This window comes from Dermacentor andersoni, chromosome 8 (genome assembly GCF_023375885.2).
Source record: "Dermacentor andersoni chromosome 8, qqDerAnde1_hic_scaffold, whole genome shotgun sequence".
NCBI classification, from domain to species: Eukaryota; Metazoa; Arthropoda; class Arachnida; order Ixodida; family Ixodidae; genus Dermacentor; species Dermacentor andersoni.
This window is the reverse complement of record NC_092821.1, coordinates 134,252,395-134,268,724: the sequence shown is the minus strand read 5'-3', so window position 1 is coordinate 134,268,724 and position 16,330 is coordinate 134,252,395. Positions and strand designations below refer to the sequence as shown.

The window sequence follows — 16,330 nt, the reverse complement described above, 5'->3', positions numbered from 1 at the left end:
TCGTTTGAAACAAGAATCCTAGACATGCAGAGTCGGATTCTTCTTATCGAGAGTAAGGTACAAAGCTTAGACGAGACTCGGAACAGGCTCGCAACTCTTGAGGGAATTGTAGCTGACCACAGCGTTGAAACATCTACTCTGGTCAAACATCTGGATGATCTGGATAATCGTTCACGACGAAATAATCTTATCATTAGAGGAATTAAAGAAGAGGACCACGAAAACGAAGAGACTCTATTAAGCAAAGTAAAGGACGAAATCTTCAGCGCTACTCTGAAAGTGAATGTATCTTCTATTGAACGAATTCATAGGTTAGGCAGGAGGATTTCTGGTAGAACTCGACCAGTTATCCTGAGGGTGGCATACTATAGGGATAAAATGACAGTTTTGCAGAACTGCACAAAACTAAGAGACACAGATTACAGCGTAAGCGAAGATTTCTCTAAAAGAGTACAGGGAATAAGAAAAAAGCTGGGGGCCTCGGCGAGTGAGGAGAAGAAGGCAGGAAAGAAGGTAAAGCTGCTTTTTGATAAATTAAAAGTAAACAATACGCTGTACAGCTGGAATGAAGAACGTGAGGAAAGGTGCAAACTGCGAACTGATGCAGGAGCAAGTGATAATTGACGCATGCAGGGCCAACACGCTGGTTTCAAAATAATCAACGTAAATGCAAGAAGCCTGATAAACAAAGCGCATGCGCTTGAAGCTCTAGTTATTGATCATGCTCCTGACATTGCTGTAATCACCGAAACCTGGTTGCATAAAAATATTCTCGATAGCGATATCGCGCCACCCGGATATTCGCTGGTTAGGAGGGATCGAGATGGAAGAGGCGGAGGCGTGGCCGTTTTGGTGAAACGAAATATCATATTTTCCACTTTAGAAGTACCAGGAAATATTGAGGCTGTATGGATCACTACAAAATTGAATAATCGCACTGTATTCATCGGAGCGGTATACAGGCCTCCGAACTCCCCAGTAGAACACATTATGCTGCTAAGAGAATTCATGGAAACACACGTGAAAAAGCAAGATAGCATACTGTTACTAGGTGATTTTAATCTCCCGGCTATTGATTGGGATTCATATGTAGCCGGTGACACAGATGTTACATCTTCTGAGTTGTTCTTGGATTTAATATATTCATACAATTTAACCCAGCTTGTTAACCAATATACTAGGGAGTGTGCAACAAGGTCATCTGTACTTGATCTTATACTAATATCAAATGCTTTGACACCGCATGTGATTGACTGTCTTGTTGATGAAGGGCTATCTGACCACAAAATGATTATTCTGTCCATGAACATGTCATCGTACCCTTTGCACCAGGATTCAAGCATCCAATATCTAAACTTTCAAGCTGCTGATGATGTTAGCATCTTGGATTACCTTGAAAGGTCGTTTGATAACTTTATGTCTGTTTATGAATCCAATGGTGGCACTGACGATCTCTGGGACTTTTTTTCCAAGGTTACGATGCATTGCATTACGCGATTTATCCCTATAAGCGTCAAAAAATGTAAACGAAATAACCCATGGATTACAAGGGAAATCATACATGTCAAACGGAGGATAAAAAGGAAACGAAAAGCTTGTTCTCGAGATCCTAGCGCCCAAAACAAGACTTTGCTTCATAACATGAAGCTCGACTTAAACCGTCTGATCAAGGAATCCAAGGAGAGATTCTTTAATGTAACACTGAAAAATTTTCTTCATAACGCACCTAGTAAATTTTGGAGATACGTGAACCCTTCTAAAAAACAACACAAAGACGAGGATGAAATGATTAACCAAGAACGCACAGAAAATTTCAATTCCTTTTTTTCCTCCGTGTTCACCAGTGATGATGGCACACTTCCGTACTTTCGTGACACCTCAGACCGCCCTTCAGCATCTGACCTTCTCATCAACGAGGCAGGAGTCCTGAACCTTCTTCTGAGCATTAACATTAAGAAATCCCCCGGCCCCGATGGCATCCCGAATGAGTTCCTATATACATATGCTCCATGGGTTGCTAAATATCTTACCATAGTCTTTCAATCTTCGCTCACCCAGGGAACATTTCCTACAGCTTGGAAGCAAGCTAAAATAATTCCAGTTCACAAAAGTGGGAGCACATCTGAGGTAGGAAACTACAGGCCTATTTCTCTTACGAGTACCTGCTCCAAGCTACTTGAGCATATAGTTTGTAAACATCTGTCAAATTACCTGGAAGCTTACGAGTTATTACCACCAGCACAACATGGCTTTCGCAAGAGGTTGTCTACAATAACGCAGCTTGTTCAAACCGTTCACGATCTTTCACAAACTTTAAATTGCCGAGGACAGGTCGACCTAATTTTTTTAGACTTCGCCAAAGCGTTCGACAAAGTATCACATCCTAAACTTCTCTTAAAAACGAATGAAATATTTAGAAATCCAAATATTACTAAGTGGCTTAAATCCTACCTTCAGTCTCGTGAGCAGTATGTTGAAATAAACAAAATTAAATCCATGCCCAAACCAGTTTTGTCTGGAGTACCCCAAGGCAGTGTCCTGGGTCCCCTTTTATTTCTTATATTTATTAATGATTTGCCTTCCGATATAACTGTTCCACTAAGGTTGTTTGCAGACGACTGCGTCATTTACAATAGGATCGGATCTTTAAGTGACCAGTTAGAACTTAACAACAATTTACAAAGAATATTAAAATGGTGTAATGAATGGCAAATGTCACTGAACCCAGTAAAATCAGTTTGTATGACCATAACAAGAAAGAAGGTGCCTTTGCGGTACTAATACAGCATAGGTCCACAGAAACTAAAAAGAGTAACAGAATATAAATATCTAGGACTAATATTTACTCAAGATTTGAGATGGAATGCGCATATCAATCAGGTGTGTAGCAGAGCAAATAAAGTCTTATGGAGTCTCAGGCGAAGACTGTACAGCGCAACTCCTGAAGTGAAAAGCTTGGCATATAAGGTATTAGTAAGGCCAATTATTGAATACGCTAACATTATATGGGACCCACACACTGTAACCAACCGTCATAAATTGGACAGAGTTCAACGACTCGCCTCCAGATTCATATTTAATAAGTATCAGCGCGTGCACTCTCCTACTGAACTATGCAGACGCGCAAACCTCTCCGCTTTAGAACTAAGGACTAAGTTTGACCGGCTGAAATTTTTCTACCTAATTGTTCATAACCAGGTTAAACTTAATTTCACTGATTTCTGTATAATTTCACCAGATCAACGCTCCAGACACAAGCACAGTTTATACATACACCCGCCAGTTACACGGAATGATATATTCAGGTATAGTTTCTTTCCTAGGGCGATCAAGGAATGGAATGAATTACCCAATCCACTTGTCACATGTTCCTCTGTCAGTGCTTTTACTGCTGGTTTAGAGAATCTTATTTTTCCGGATATGACTGCATCATAGCATTTGTTTCTGATGCGCATATTACGAGTGTTTTGTCTTTGATCACTGCATGTCACTTTTTACAGATACTGCTATTGCATAGTTGTTTGTTCAACATGTACCGATATTTTGTATATGTGTTGTTGTATTTCTATCCACTCCTGTAATGGTCCATCCTTGGACTGACAGTATAAATAAACAAACAAACAAACAAACAGACAAACAGAAGCTTTGTGAGCTCTGTGGCATGGGCCTTCTCGATCGTTCAGATACGTTTTACGCTTCTTCACCGGAGTACGAATGCCATCGCTGTTTAGTTTTACATAGACCAAATGGCATACAGATAGATATGTAGGACTGTACAAGATTTAGTCTCTGATGGCGTAGAACTTTGCGCTGCTCTCACTTACGCTCGTCCAATGCTCATCTGGAGTCCAACAATCGGCATGTCGTCAATTCATGTCACTCGCTAGTAAACTGGCGTAAACTTTATAGCATCCCAAACGATGTTAATTGCCTGCTACCTGCAAAACAATTCGCATATACCTTCAGATCCCCCCATTGCGTGCGACTTTCATAACTTTCATGCATTGTGTCTTTCGTCTTTTGTTGAGACTCGCTATGGGGGAGCAATCTTCTTGAAGTATAACAGCAAACTACGCGTCCTAGCATGTTGCATCCACAGGCACGAACAACACTTCTATCTGGGAGTAACGATCCACGAGAGTGCTTTATGGTCTGCGTTCTGTTTTCAGGCACTTAAAAGCTGCCAAGTAAAAATGATACCATTCTGACAAAATAATAATCCACAATGAAATGAAGCGGTGGAGAAGCGAGCTTTTTATTGAACTAGTAAACCCCTCCCGCCGGCGCATCTCGTTTTGCTCAGCTTGTTGTTTACATCACTGACTTCTGCATTGATCCACTGCTATAGTCGTCACTCCCGAAGCCACTGCCGCCATAGCCGCCGTAGCTGCCACTACCGTAGCCGCTGCTGCCATGGCCGCCGTAGCTGCCACTGCCATATCCGCTGCTGCCGAAGCCAAGACCACCGCGACCACTGCTGCCATAGCCGCCATAGCTGCCGCTACCGTAGCCGCTGCTGCCGAAGCCAAGACCGCCCAGGCCGCTGCTGCCGTAGCCGCCGTAGCTGCCACTGCCGTATCCGCTGCTGCCGAAGCCAAGGCCACCGAGACCACTGCTGCCATAGCCGCCGTAGCTGCCGCTTCCGTATCCGCTGCCATATCCGCTGCTGCCGAAGCCAAGACCACCGAGACCACTGCTGCCATAGCCGCCATAGCTGCCACTACCGTAGCCGCTGCTGCCGAAGCCAAGACCGCCGAGGCCGCTGCTGCCATAGCCGCCGTAGCTGCCACTGCCGTATCCGCTGCTGCCGAAGCCAAGACCACCGAGACCACTGCCGCCATAGCCGCCGTAGCTGCCGCTTCCGTATCCACTGCTGCCGAAGCCAAGACCACCGAGACCACTGCTGCCATAACTGCCGTAACTACCGCTGCCGTATCCGCTGCTGCCAAAGCCAAGACCGCCGAGGCCACTGCTGCCACTGCCGTATCCGCTGCTGCCTAAGCCAAGACCACTGAGACCACTGCTGCCATAGCCGCCGTAGCTGCCACTGCCGTATCCGCTGCTACCTAAGCCAAGACCACCGAGACCACTGCTGCCATAGCCGCCGTAGCTGCCACTGCCGTATCCACTGCTGCCGAAGCCAAGACCACCGAGACCACTGCTGCCATAGCCGCCGTAGCCGCCACTGCCGTATCCGCTGCTGCCGAAGCCAAGACCACCGAGACCACTGCTGCCATAGCCGCCATAGCCGCCACTACCGTAGCCACTGCTTCCATAGCCACCGCTGCCGAAGCCTAAACCACCGAGGCCGCTACTGCCGTAGCTTCCGTAGCCGCCGTAGCTGCCGCTTCCGAGGCCGCTGCTGCCAAAGCCAAGACTGCCGAGGCCGCCACCATAGCTGCTGCCGCCGAAGCCACCACTACCAAATCCTAGACCGCTACTACCACCTGCGAATAAACAGGCGAATATTTTAGGTTTTACTACTGTGGCATGATGTGGCGGTCACCTCAGTATATATAGGGCCAGCACGCATATATTGCTGTGTATATCGGCATCTTTCCGTATAAGTTATGCCGCATCAGATATCTTGAGCATAAGTTTTAGACAATGTTTTCTTTTTGTGGAGTAGCGTTTAATTAAATTAGGTGCATCGTGTTGCCGAGGAGCCTACGCGAGAATCGTTGTCTTTATTTATGCCATAACGCATGAATACGCGCCTGTCATTTTGAAATCTAGCCAGCAAGAGCATAAGTAGTACTCCGTTTATGTGCACCGTACAAAGCGGAGCGTTTTCCAACGCTTTTTCAATATGACATTTGGACAGTGTAATAAAAACAATCCACCTTTGGCCATCTGAAACTAATCTGTAATTAATGTAATGCATGATAGTCTGTACCTCAATTCCTATGTCAAACAAATTCACTTTATCTTATCACGAGGCCTCTTACATTCAGTGTACTAAAGTTGCTCCTCGTTCTAGCGATTACTACTGCTGAGAACGTTGCTGCATATTGCGCTTTCAATCTAGAATATTTTTCACAGTAACAGCAAATAAAATTGTACGTTGGTGTAACTGAACCATGTGTAAATGTGCGTTGCCTCATTATTTGATAGTGAATAGCATGCGTGTTTTACATCTTGCCTTCTATGACGCGGTCACTCATTTACTTGTGTCTGTCAACTTGCCTGTGCACGCACATCGTGCTGTTACGAGCGAAATGACCGTTGATGGTAGAGCCATAATCATCATCGTCATCAACATCATCATCAGCCTGGCTACGCCCACTGCAAGGCAAAGGCCTCTCCCATACTTCTCTAACTACACCGGTCATGTGCTAATTGTGGCCATCTTGTCCCTGCAAACTTCTTAATCTCATCCGCTCGCTTAACTTTCTGCCGCCCCCTGCTATGCTTCTTTTCTCTTGGAATGCAGTCCGTAACCCTTATTGACCGTCGCTTATCTTCCCTCCTCATTACATGCCCTGCCCATGCCCATTTCTTTTTCTCGATTTCAGCTAAGATGTCATTAACTCGTGTTTGTTCCCTCACCCAATCCGCTCTTTTCTCATCCCCTTAACGTTACACCCATTATACTTTTTGCCATAGCTCGTTGCATCGTTCTCAATTTAACTAGAACCCTTTTCGTAAGCGTCCAGGGTTCTGCCCCGCAGGTGAGTACTGGTAAGACACACCTGTTATACACTTTGCTTTTGAGCGATAATGGCAACCTGCTGTTCATGATCTGAACCTGGCTGCCAAACGCACCCCAGCACATTCTTATTCTTCTGATTATTTCAGTCTCATGTTCCGGATCCGCGGTCACTACCTGCTTTAGTAGATGGTTTTCCTTATCACTTCCATTGCCTCGCTACCTATCGTAAGCTGCTGTTCTCTTTGAAGACCTGTTAAACATTACTTTAGTTTTCTTCAGATTAATTTTTACACCCACCCTTCTGCTTTGCCTCTCCACGTCAGTGAGCATGCATTCCAATTGGTCCGCTGAGTTACTAAGCAAGGAAATATCATCAGCGAATCCCAAGTTACTAAGGTATTCTCCACTAACTGTTATCCACAATTCCTCCCAATCCAGGTCTCTGAGCCACTAGCGATAAAATTGGCATGGTGCGCCGCATGTCGGGGTCGACAAGGCGCTCGCGGTGAAAGTAAGCGGAATGTGTTACACCTCTGGGGTGGGGTGAGATGGGGGGGGGGGGGGGGGGGGAACGTGTCCAATGCATCTCTGAGCTATCCTAGGTGCACGACCATTCTCATCCCGGACGTCGCACTGGCTTCCCCGTTAGTGTGTGTTTTCTATATACGTACAACACCCCCCTCCCGCACCCATGAATAAGAAAGCCTCAATACAGAAATCTGGCTTTAACATCTTCGTGAATGAAAGATTTTGTACAAGCATGGCAAAACATATATGGAAACATCATCATGATTAGCATTTTTATTATACGTTTGTAGCATTTTCGAGCTTTTAACTTCAATAAAGCGAACTCGAAGTCATTGTATCCAACCAAACTGCACAGCCTACAGTTTAGGCCTAAAGGCTTAAAAGACTGAGAAATCGCGTCCTACTGTGTTTGCTCATCATTACCTCTCATACCCCTCTTTTTCTTCTCTACCCTTTCACACTGAGCAGTTGGCAGGCTAATGGACTGTTACCTCAGGCCGACGTCTCTGCGTTCCCTCAGTAACGTCTGCTCTCGTTCTCTCTCTCCTTCGCTATACGTACACACACAGGCATATATATTGGAGGAAATGCACACACAGGTATAACGGCAAAAACTCTAGATGAAGGCCGGACGCTGGCTGAAACGTCGAAAGTAAATGTTTGGTTTGGCTTCTCTATGAGCGGCTGCACTTTGAAAGATATTATTGAACACCGGGTCCGATGAACTACTGCTGTCATATACATATATATATATATATATATATATATATATATATATATATATATATATATATATATATATATATATATATATATATATATACACACATATATATATATATATATATATATATATATATACACATATATATATAGCTGAGCACCCAAGTTCACCTAAAATTAGCAGCGGTTGAACGATGTTTCCCTCCACTGTGTATAGATTGCTCTGACGGTCACAACATCAACACCTTTTTTCAAAGGGAGCTAAAGAATCCTGTCCTCACGCTGCCAACGGCTAGCCTCATGCTTAGCTTCTATGCAATAGCGGCTGCCCATTCAAGGTAGAACTTTCGTGTCGAATGCGTTTTGATTAGGGATACGCTGTTTTTCATCTCCAGTCTGCTTTCTGGGGACTGGCGAAGTGGTCCCTCTCTAGCCTTCTGCTACGGTCGCGTCGACTGCTTTTCGTCTCCAACTACCTTGCATATTTCTACAGAACTTGAGTGTAATACTGATTAAGTGTGCGAATCTTCGCCTCCAATATGTGGGACTCGGGATTTAGACTCACCAAAGCTAGAGCTGTCGTCACCGTAGAGGCCGCTGCTCCCGATCGAATACTGGTATGAGGCGGCATAGGCCACAGACACGGAGAGTACGCAGACTACCAAGAGGCGGGCCATGGTTCTGGAGTTTTTTCGAGATGCTCGTGAACTCACCGAAGACGCTTCGGCCTTTTTATACGCAGATAATTCCACTACCGCCCGCCTGGTATCGCAAAAAAAAAGGTCAACCTACACACGTATACACGACAGAAAATAGCTCAAGTACAGGCTTCCTCAATGCGTGTCGCCACATCTATTGTTTCTCTAAGAAAACATTTTTGTCATTTTATTTGTTCAGTGTGCAAATAACACAAGACATGAAGAGCTTAGGAGAGGTCCTGGAAAATTGCAACGGTGAGTGACCTCGCTTTCTTCTTATTGGCAAGGAGGAAGAAAAGGTTCACGGACGCGCCTGTCCTTGGGAAGTGATTGATCTGCGAGTGTAAGCAAACTTTCAAGGATTCATTTTCTTCCTGCCTCGTGCCCAAGTTTTGGCGCTTCCTAATAAAAAACAAAGTTGCCGCATCTGCTGTTTACTTACTGCACTGCGAATACGATACGCACAAGAGTGAAGGCGGGCCTCTGGATCGCATTAGATATGCAAAAAATTTGCCACGTAAGCATTTCCTCTTTCCCAACTCTCTCTCACTGCTTTGCGATGGCTGAGAGTGACATCACTTGAACATATCTCCGCATCGTCGATATTAAAATTAGTGACCTTGTTTATTGAAGCTTCCGGTAGTTATATAATGTGGCAGAGATCCGCTTTCATATACAGTGGTCTAATCTGCCAACTATTCATTCGAACCTGAAATTTCCCAGAGACCACTAATGTTTCTACAGCAGATAAGCTTTTCTCGCAAGAAACAGTACACTGGAAACCTTATGCTGGGAATGAATCTTAAACGTAAAGTAATACAACTAATTATGGTAGTACTGTCAACCTTTTATTTTACGGAGGCATCCGTTAAGTGCTCAAAATCGTGTTTGCCCTGTCCGCTCATTCATTCTGTTACGCTGACGACGACCGTTGTCGTCATCGAGGACGCAGATATACATATTTTTCTTCGTCAGGCCCCCATCATCTTGCCCATCTTCGCCATTACCACAACGTGAAAAAACAATATGCGACTTCTCTACAACCACCTCTACTGGGATTCTAACGTATTGCTGTGACCCTGCGCGCATTTGCTAGTCGAGCCAGGCCCCGCACGCTTTCAAGTTCCAGCAATCGTCACAGAGGGCGAAAAATGAACCGCGGCGCGTTCCAGCATGAAGGGCGCAAGTGGAGATATTCTAATTTGGTAGTATACTTTAGTTCGTAATTTTTCTGCTACACTCTAAAAACAGTTTGCACCCTTTGGGGTGTATATTTGTCCCACAACGATAATCGTCATCTGCCTTGCTTGCGCTTCCTTTCTTGAAAACTCGACGCTCGCTACTTTCCTGTCGAGAATGCTGCGTCATGACACTGATAACGCGCATGCCGTTCGTGACTGGGAAGTACCGAGCTCGCAGCGTTAAAGAAAGGAAACGCGGGCAAGACAGATGACGATTATTGTTGTGGGACAAATATACACCCCAAAGGGTGCAAACTGTTTTTAGAGTGTAGGGGCGCTCAACGTGGCTCACTATTCCCACCTCAATATTTGAGTTGGAAGAAAAGTGGGGAAACGACAAAAGACGGAGACGTACAAAAGCACAGTTCGCACTAGGCGATCAGAAAATTCTGGTGTGTTAGTTCACAGTGTTTATTTTCTTTTTTATTGTTTAACCTACGTAGGACAATAGGCAGTATAATAGCAAGAGCTTGGTGGCACAACCCACCGCCCCGTTCCAAAGGGGGCCCTCATAACATCCATCCATCCATCCATCCAACCTATTTGGTTTATAAACGTATATATAGTAACCCAGAAGCATATTTAACCTGTCATTGTTTTACGAATAACCAGACCATTGTTTTATTGGACTTACGTTATTAACATCTGTGCTTTATTACTTGAATAAAGGTTTTGAGACCTCACTCAAGTGTGATATGCAGCAGCTCACTGGTATCGATTGTAGTCCGTGCAGTTTATCGATTCGAATTGTTCGGTGGCAATATTTGCGAACGGTGTGGTCGTTTCCTTTGAGCAGCATCACGCAGGTTCGTTTTAAGTAGATAGCAATAATATCTCAGCCTGTTTATGCGTCCAACATTCTATAGCTGCCACCAAGCGAAAGTGTCTAAAGACGGTGAATTTTATCAGCTGCGGCGTTTCAGGGGCATAACTACTCCACGGCTTCCATCGTTAGTGATCTGCCGCATCTGGCCGCATAATGACGTGTTGCTTGAAAAAAAATGGGCTAGCTGGCGCGAAAATTCATCGCTGGATTTGAGCACAGTCTGTTCGGAGGCTACCCAAGAAAGTGGATTAACCTTGCAACCCGTGGGCGTGTGCACCTCGGAGTAAAAAAACAGTGCTTCACATCCTCAACTTTGAATTCCTTTGCGTACGAGGTGGATAAAACAGATTCCTGTAGTCATTTCTCAAAAGTGGAAAATAATACTTATTATAAAGTTATTGCTCTTTAAAGGCATTTCAAACGAGGCTCTTGCTATTTTGGCACTTTGCTAAAATTCCTAACATGTAGTACGGCGTCAATAATAAATACTTTTGCCTGTTTCTGCACAAAGGATACATTGCGATAAATTCGAGGTATGTTTCTGAACACCTAAACTAGAACCATGATTTGTTCATTTATTTGACTAACATTTGCTTCACAATTTTTTGCTTGCATGTTTGTCATGGCTTCATGATTCGTCTTTTCAGGAAGACGGACCAGAGAGATTATTGGTCTGCAAGCTGCCCACGCCATACCATAAAAAGCTCAACGGTCACCATAATGGCAACAGGCCCTCTTGAACTATGTGCCTCACCATGAAATGTTTACAATTTTACCAGATAGAGGTGTGTGAGCCCTATCAGGAAAGCAGAAGCCTAGAGTATTGTATCGTACCGAGCGGGAATCCTAAAATTTTACATACATGCTTATTTGCATTTAAGGGCATTTTATGACAACTAGAGAAGTAACATGTTTAGTGCCAACTTGTTTCTTTTCAATTCGTTATAGCCATGAAGACCAGAACCAAAAAATCAGCCAACTTGCTAATGCACAAACTCTGTCATCTGCTCTTTGCAAATCAACTTGACGTGCATTCCCACCAGGTATCATATGCTCACTGAGAACAATTTGTTACATGTAAATGCAAAGAATTTTAAAACGATCAAACGCACCCAGTGCAATATTGTGAAAATGCTACTTCATGTTGACTGAAATCCTGGCAGTCACTGCTCATTTCATTTTTGATTTGAAATACCCTCATGGCCATATGGCACAAAACAGGGGAGTGGTTTCAAAGTAGTAGAGTAAAGCAAACAAACAAATAAACTAGTGCAGTGAGTTCTGGTAATATAGCAATTATCCTGATTATACAATGTTAGCTACAGCTTCGCAAGAAGTTTCTTATCGGTGATGGCTACGATACTTGAGGGAAGGTAGTTACCTTCCTTAGATGTGCGGGAAATGAAAAATTGAAAGGAAGACTTCGTGTAACATGAATCAATTCGTACTTTACTGTGATGGTCGACGTCGATTGAAATGCACTGAGATTGCAGTATGAAGCCGACGTGAAGTGTCATGTGGTGGAAAATTTTTTTAGAAATAGCGAAAGACGGGCGACATTACGGCGGTTAGCTACTGGTATAAGGGCTAGGTTAGTTTTCATTGAGGTTATACTCGCAATACGATTTTAATTAGAATGAAAGCTGTAGAGTTATTTTTACTACTTCAAGTAACGCGACTGGGATCCCGTATTGCAGATGCATATTCAAGTTTCGAACGTGTTAGAGTCTTGTAAAGCTGTAGTTTTAACGTAGACTGTTCTTTGAAAAAGTTCCACCGTAAGTACCCGATCATAAGATTAGCATTGTTAAAGACGTACTTCATATTAACGTTCCACTTTAGGTTATTTGTAATGTGTACCGCAAGGTGTTTAAATGGCATGCCGAAATCTAAGTGAATGTTAGGATGCCAAGTGCTAAGATTAGAATTAGATAAGAATACGTACATTATTTTACGTTTGTTAATTACAAATGGTTCATGCACAGTTTGCATGAAATCAATAACTAGGCTATGCTTGCACCGTAAGAGATAGCTAGAAAAGGTGTGTTCACACAATCGGCCTGTTCTACACTTCTCAAACAGACAAGTCAATAAAAACAATTTTACTTTGCCTTCAAACAACGGATGACACACCTGAGCACAGTGTGTCCCCAAAAACGTGTTTTTTTTTAATATGCTCGTAGTAGGTTCAGCTCAGCTTTCAGTCAATTAGCAGTGGACAAGCAAGGGAAGCCTCAGGGCGGGAGCTTGTCTTCGTCACGGCCCTCACAAAGATGTTTGCTTGCTGAGACGTTAGCTCCAGGCTGAGGCTTCCCTTGCTCACATCTGTTTCTAAGTTGAAGTGTTCTATTCCTTACAACCTCTTTGCCTTGTTTAAATACAGAAACCGAGATGTTTTTTCAGCATGAAACCGTCAATTGCATTTTCCAAGGATCCGTGAGCATTATTTGGGCTTACTAATTAATTGTTTATTTAGTGTCCTTGTTAATTCACACAATATTTGCAGAAGTCCTTCTTAGCACTGTTGTCTCCATACCATTCCTTTCCAGCACTCGACTTCTGTCAAAGCCTTTACTGGCGCACCTGAACACCAAATGTGCAGCAGAAGTGTGAAGAGCAGGCAATATGTGGAGTAAAATAAAGCGTAACGTTTTTTTTTTTTTTTCAGTACACTACTTGGTTCTCGCCAATATGTTATGAAAACAATGGGATATTCCAGCTCGAGCTTATTTTGCTGACAGTACATGTCTGCCGAGCACTTTTCATGTTTCTTTTTAATGCAGCTGAACTCGCAGAACGCAGACGATTCATGTGAGTATGAAACACGTCAAGCAGCGCTGTACGTAACTACAAGTACGAAGTTAGCCCGGCATAAATATTGTTCTCTGAAGCGTCGCTCTCCCTACTTTAGCGGCACGCCGAACATGATGAGAAAACTTCGTTGGCTTTCAGCTTTCAATTCCATTAAATAGATGTCCATCTGTGTTTCTGTATATTGTAAACTTAGTGACTGAGAGCAATAACTCCACCTGTCCTGTACGAAAATTGTGAGCGTGTACTACTTCGTTCCTCATTGACCATAAACAATGTAAGCTTACTTGTTTCAAGTGTTCTTTTTTTTTTGCCAGTGGAGGCCTCTCGATCCTCTGGCGACATAATAAAGATACCTGTAGTCATGTTATAGTACCGCACACAGGATGACTGCCCGGAAAGCGGTAACAAAACGCCCGAAACCAACAAGCGAGCAGCGCGACAAGCCCCACCAGCCGCTACCGGAGCGGCCATGATGATGATGATATTAGTTTTGATTTTTTTGCAGTGCCATCTCTCGGTCGTATACTTTAGTTCACAACGCCACCGCTACTCTTATTTCCTTAGCTCTGTGAAAGGTACAATTTATCTTCTACAAGGTTTATAAGTGACCTGGGGCGCTATAACGTAAAACTATTCCAAACTTTTCTATTCCAATTCTGCAATCAGCCCGGCGCGATCGGTCAAAAACTTTTTTGGACCGCTCCCACTTCGCCTGTCTGTCACACGACGTCACGAAAACCGCAATAGCTCCCCATCTGATATGACGTGTACACACTGATTATGAATGATTTGACCGAACAAAAGAAAAATAGTTATTTCTGATTCGACGCGTTTTCGCCATCAGCCCTTGGCTATTGGTCAAAAGTTTTCGGGCTGCACCCACTTCACCTGCCTCTCACGCGACGTCATAAACCGCAAGAACTCACCGCGTCAAAGTGACGTGCACACGTTAAAGATGCATTATTATGCCGAACAAAGTTGAATTTTCTTCTGAATAGCCGCAGACTGCCCCGTTCCGAAAGGAATAAAAGATGGCTGCCGCCGATCGCTCAGGCACTGGCTACTAGCACCTGCCAGAAACCATGGGTTTATTTGCGTGTAATAAAACGTTTTGCGTGGCCGTGTAACGTTTTCGAGCACTTTCGGCACCTGTACGACCTCGTTCTGCCAACTCTTCCTTGCTAAGGATCCGTTTTAGCCTCATTCTTAAGGTTCCGTTGCATGCCGCCGCGATTGTGGACGAGCCACCGTAAGATAAGTAAGGGAAAGTGGACCAATCGCAGACGCCGGCACCACCCTCTTCATCCGGGTATCGATTTTCAGTGCAGTGGCTCGGCCCCATCAAATCCCTCTCCACGTGAGCGTGCTCCTCGCCTCTTGTCAGCCAATTAGATAAGACAAGCCACTCAGTGTAGGCAATGTTGTTCGTTTTTCAAGCAAACAAAAGTGACCTCCTATGAACGAGGAGAGCGTTTGATTGGTCTGTTCAGACAACCCTGCGGGTGACCGCCCGATGCTTGCGTCGGCGGTTATGCAAATTTGACGTCAGGACATTGGAATAAAAACATATTGGAATAGTTTTACGTTATAGAGCCCCTGTGGTCGAGCGGCCTGAGCTTCCGCTCAACAGCGCAGGAAAATTACTGGAAAGTTTCATGCTGCACGGAGTCTCTGAGAGCAGGAGGCATCTGCGCATGTATTTGAGAGGCCAGAACGAGCACTACTGTTGTGGACGAGGATTACAGCGCGTGTATCTCTTAGAAATTGCTCTTCACAAGAATGCGATGGGCTTTCGTGCAATTCTGCCTTGTCATGCTCGTGAGAACACTGCCCGCGGTAAAAGGGAGCCGCGCACGAAAATTATGCTGATTCGCCTCAAGCACGGCACATGCCTAGAATGAAGGAGGCGTCCAGAACACAGTCTCCTAGACAACTAAGTCCACAATAAGGTTATTGATAGAAAACAAGTTGCAAAGCATTAGCAACGTCAATGCCAACAGCCACGTCGCGGTGACATTACCATGTAGTTCAAGCTGCAGTTGGCAGTATTCACAGGCACCAAGCGCCCGATAAAGTAGTACTACGATTGTACAGAAAGAATGAATTGTTTCACATCTCGTAGGTGCCACTGCTTGATTTCACTTGGGACATCAGTTGTAGTAGAAGTTCTGGCCGTAAATTTTATTTCAAGGAGACAAGACGGGACTTTCAGAACAAGTCATCGGGCTTTAAAATCAAGAAGCCATGAACACAGCGACTGCCTCCTTACCGGAAGCCTAAATAATGATTTACATGAAAACTACAATACAGAAATGGTTCAATGAGAATTCAGATTTGAAGGTCATTTCAAACGCAAAGCTGCAGTCACGTCGGGCTGAAATGTGCTTGAATGTTTTCGCACAGAGCCGTGGAACCAAAAACATGTGACTGTTACCAGAAAACAAACAAAAATAAATGTGATGAACCAATATTATCGGAATCAAATACATTGAATAATAAAATGCCCCACCACCGAGAAGAAAATATTATTGGCATAAGCTTTTGCGCAAACAACTGCGAATAAAATATTTCATAAAAGTATGCATTTTAACTAAATAGGTATAGCCTACGACAGCCAATATCTAAGAGTTCTAAAGCCTGTCCATGTGCTTATTTCGAATTCTGTAGCATGCAGTACTATTTCACATAGAGAAGAAGTTACGTAATCTAAGGGAGAGAAGGTCAGAACTTATCTAATCCATGCTCTTACTCCCGTGCTATTACATAAATATATCTACCTTTGAAAAATCATAAATAATATGTACAGGTGCTGACAAAAGTGGTATACTCCACGCAGATTGCTACTGCA

At 44.0% G+C, this 16,330-nt stretch overlaps 1 protein-coding gene across 1 annotated transcript; it reads right to left on the bottom strand.

Annotated features, from left to right (window-relative positions):
• Positions 1-4,231: 4,231 nt before the first annotated feature.
• On the bottom strand, positions 4,232-8,621 carry LOC126525731 (uncharacterized). Its single transcript, XM_050173654.3, has 2 exons — positions 8,469-8,621; positions 4,232-5,447 (listed from the first exon to the last, which is right to left on the bottom strand). The coding sequence occupies exons 1-2, from the start codon at positions 8,578-8,580 to the stop codon at positions 4,312-4,314; spliced, it is 1,248 nt and encodes a 415-aa protein (XP_050029611.1). The 5' UTR covers positions 8,581-8,621; the 3' UTR covers positions 4,232-4,311.
• Positions 8,622-16,330: the final 7,709 nt, after the last annotated feature.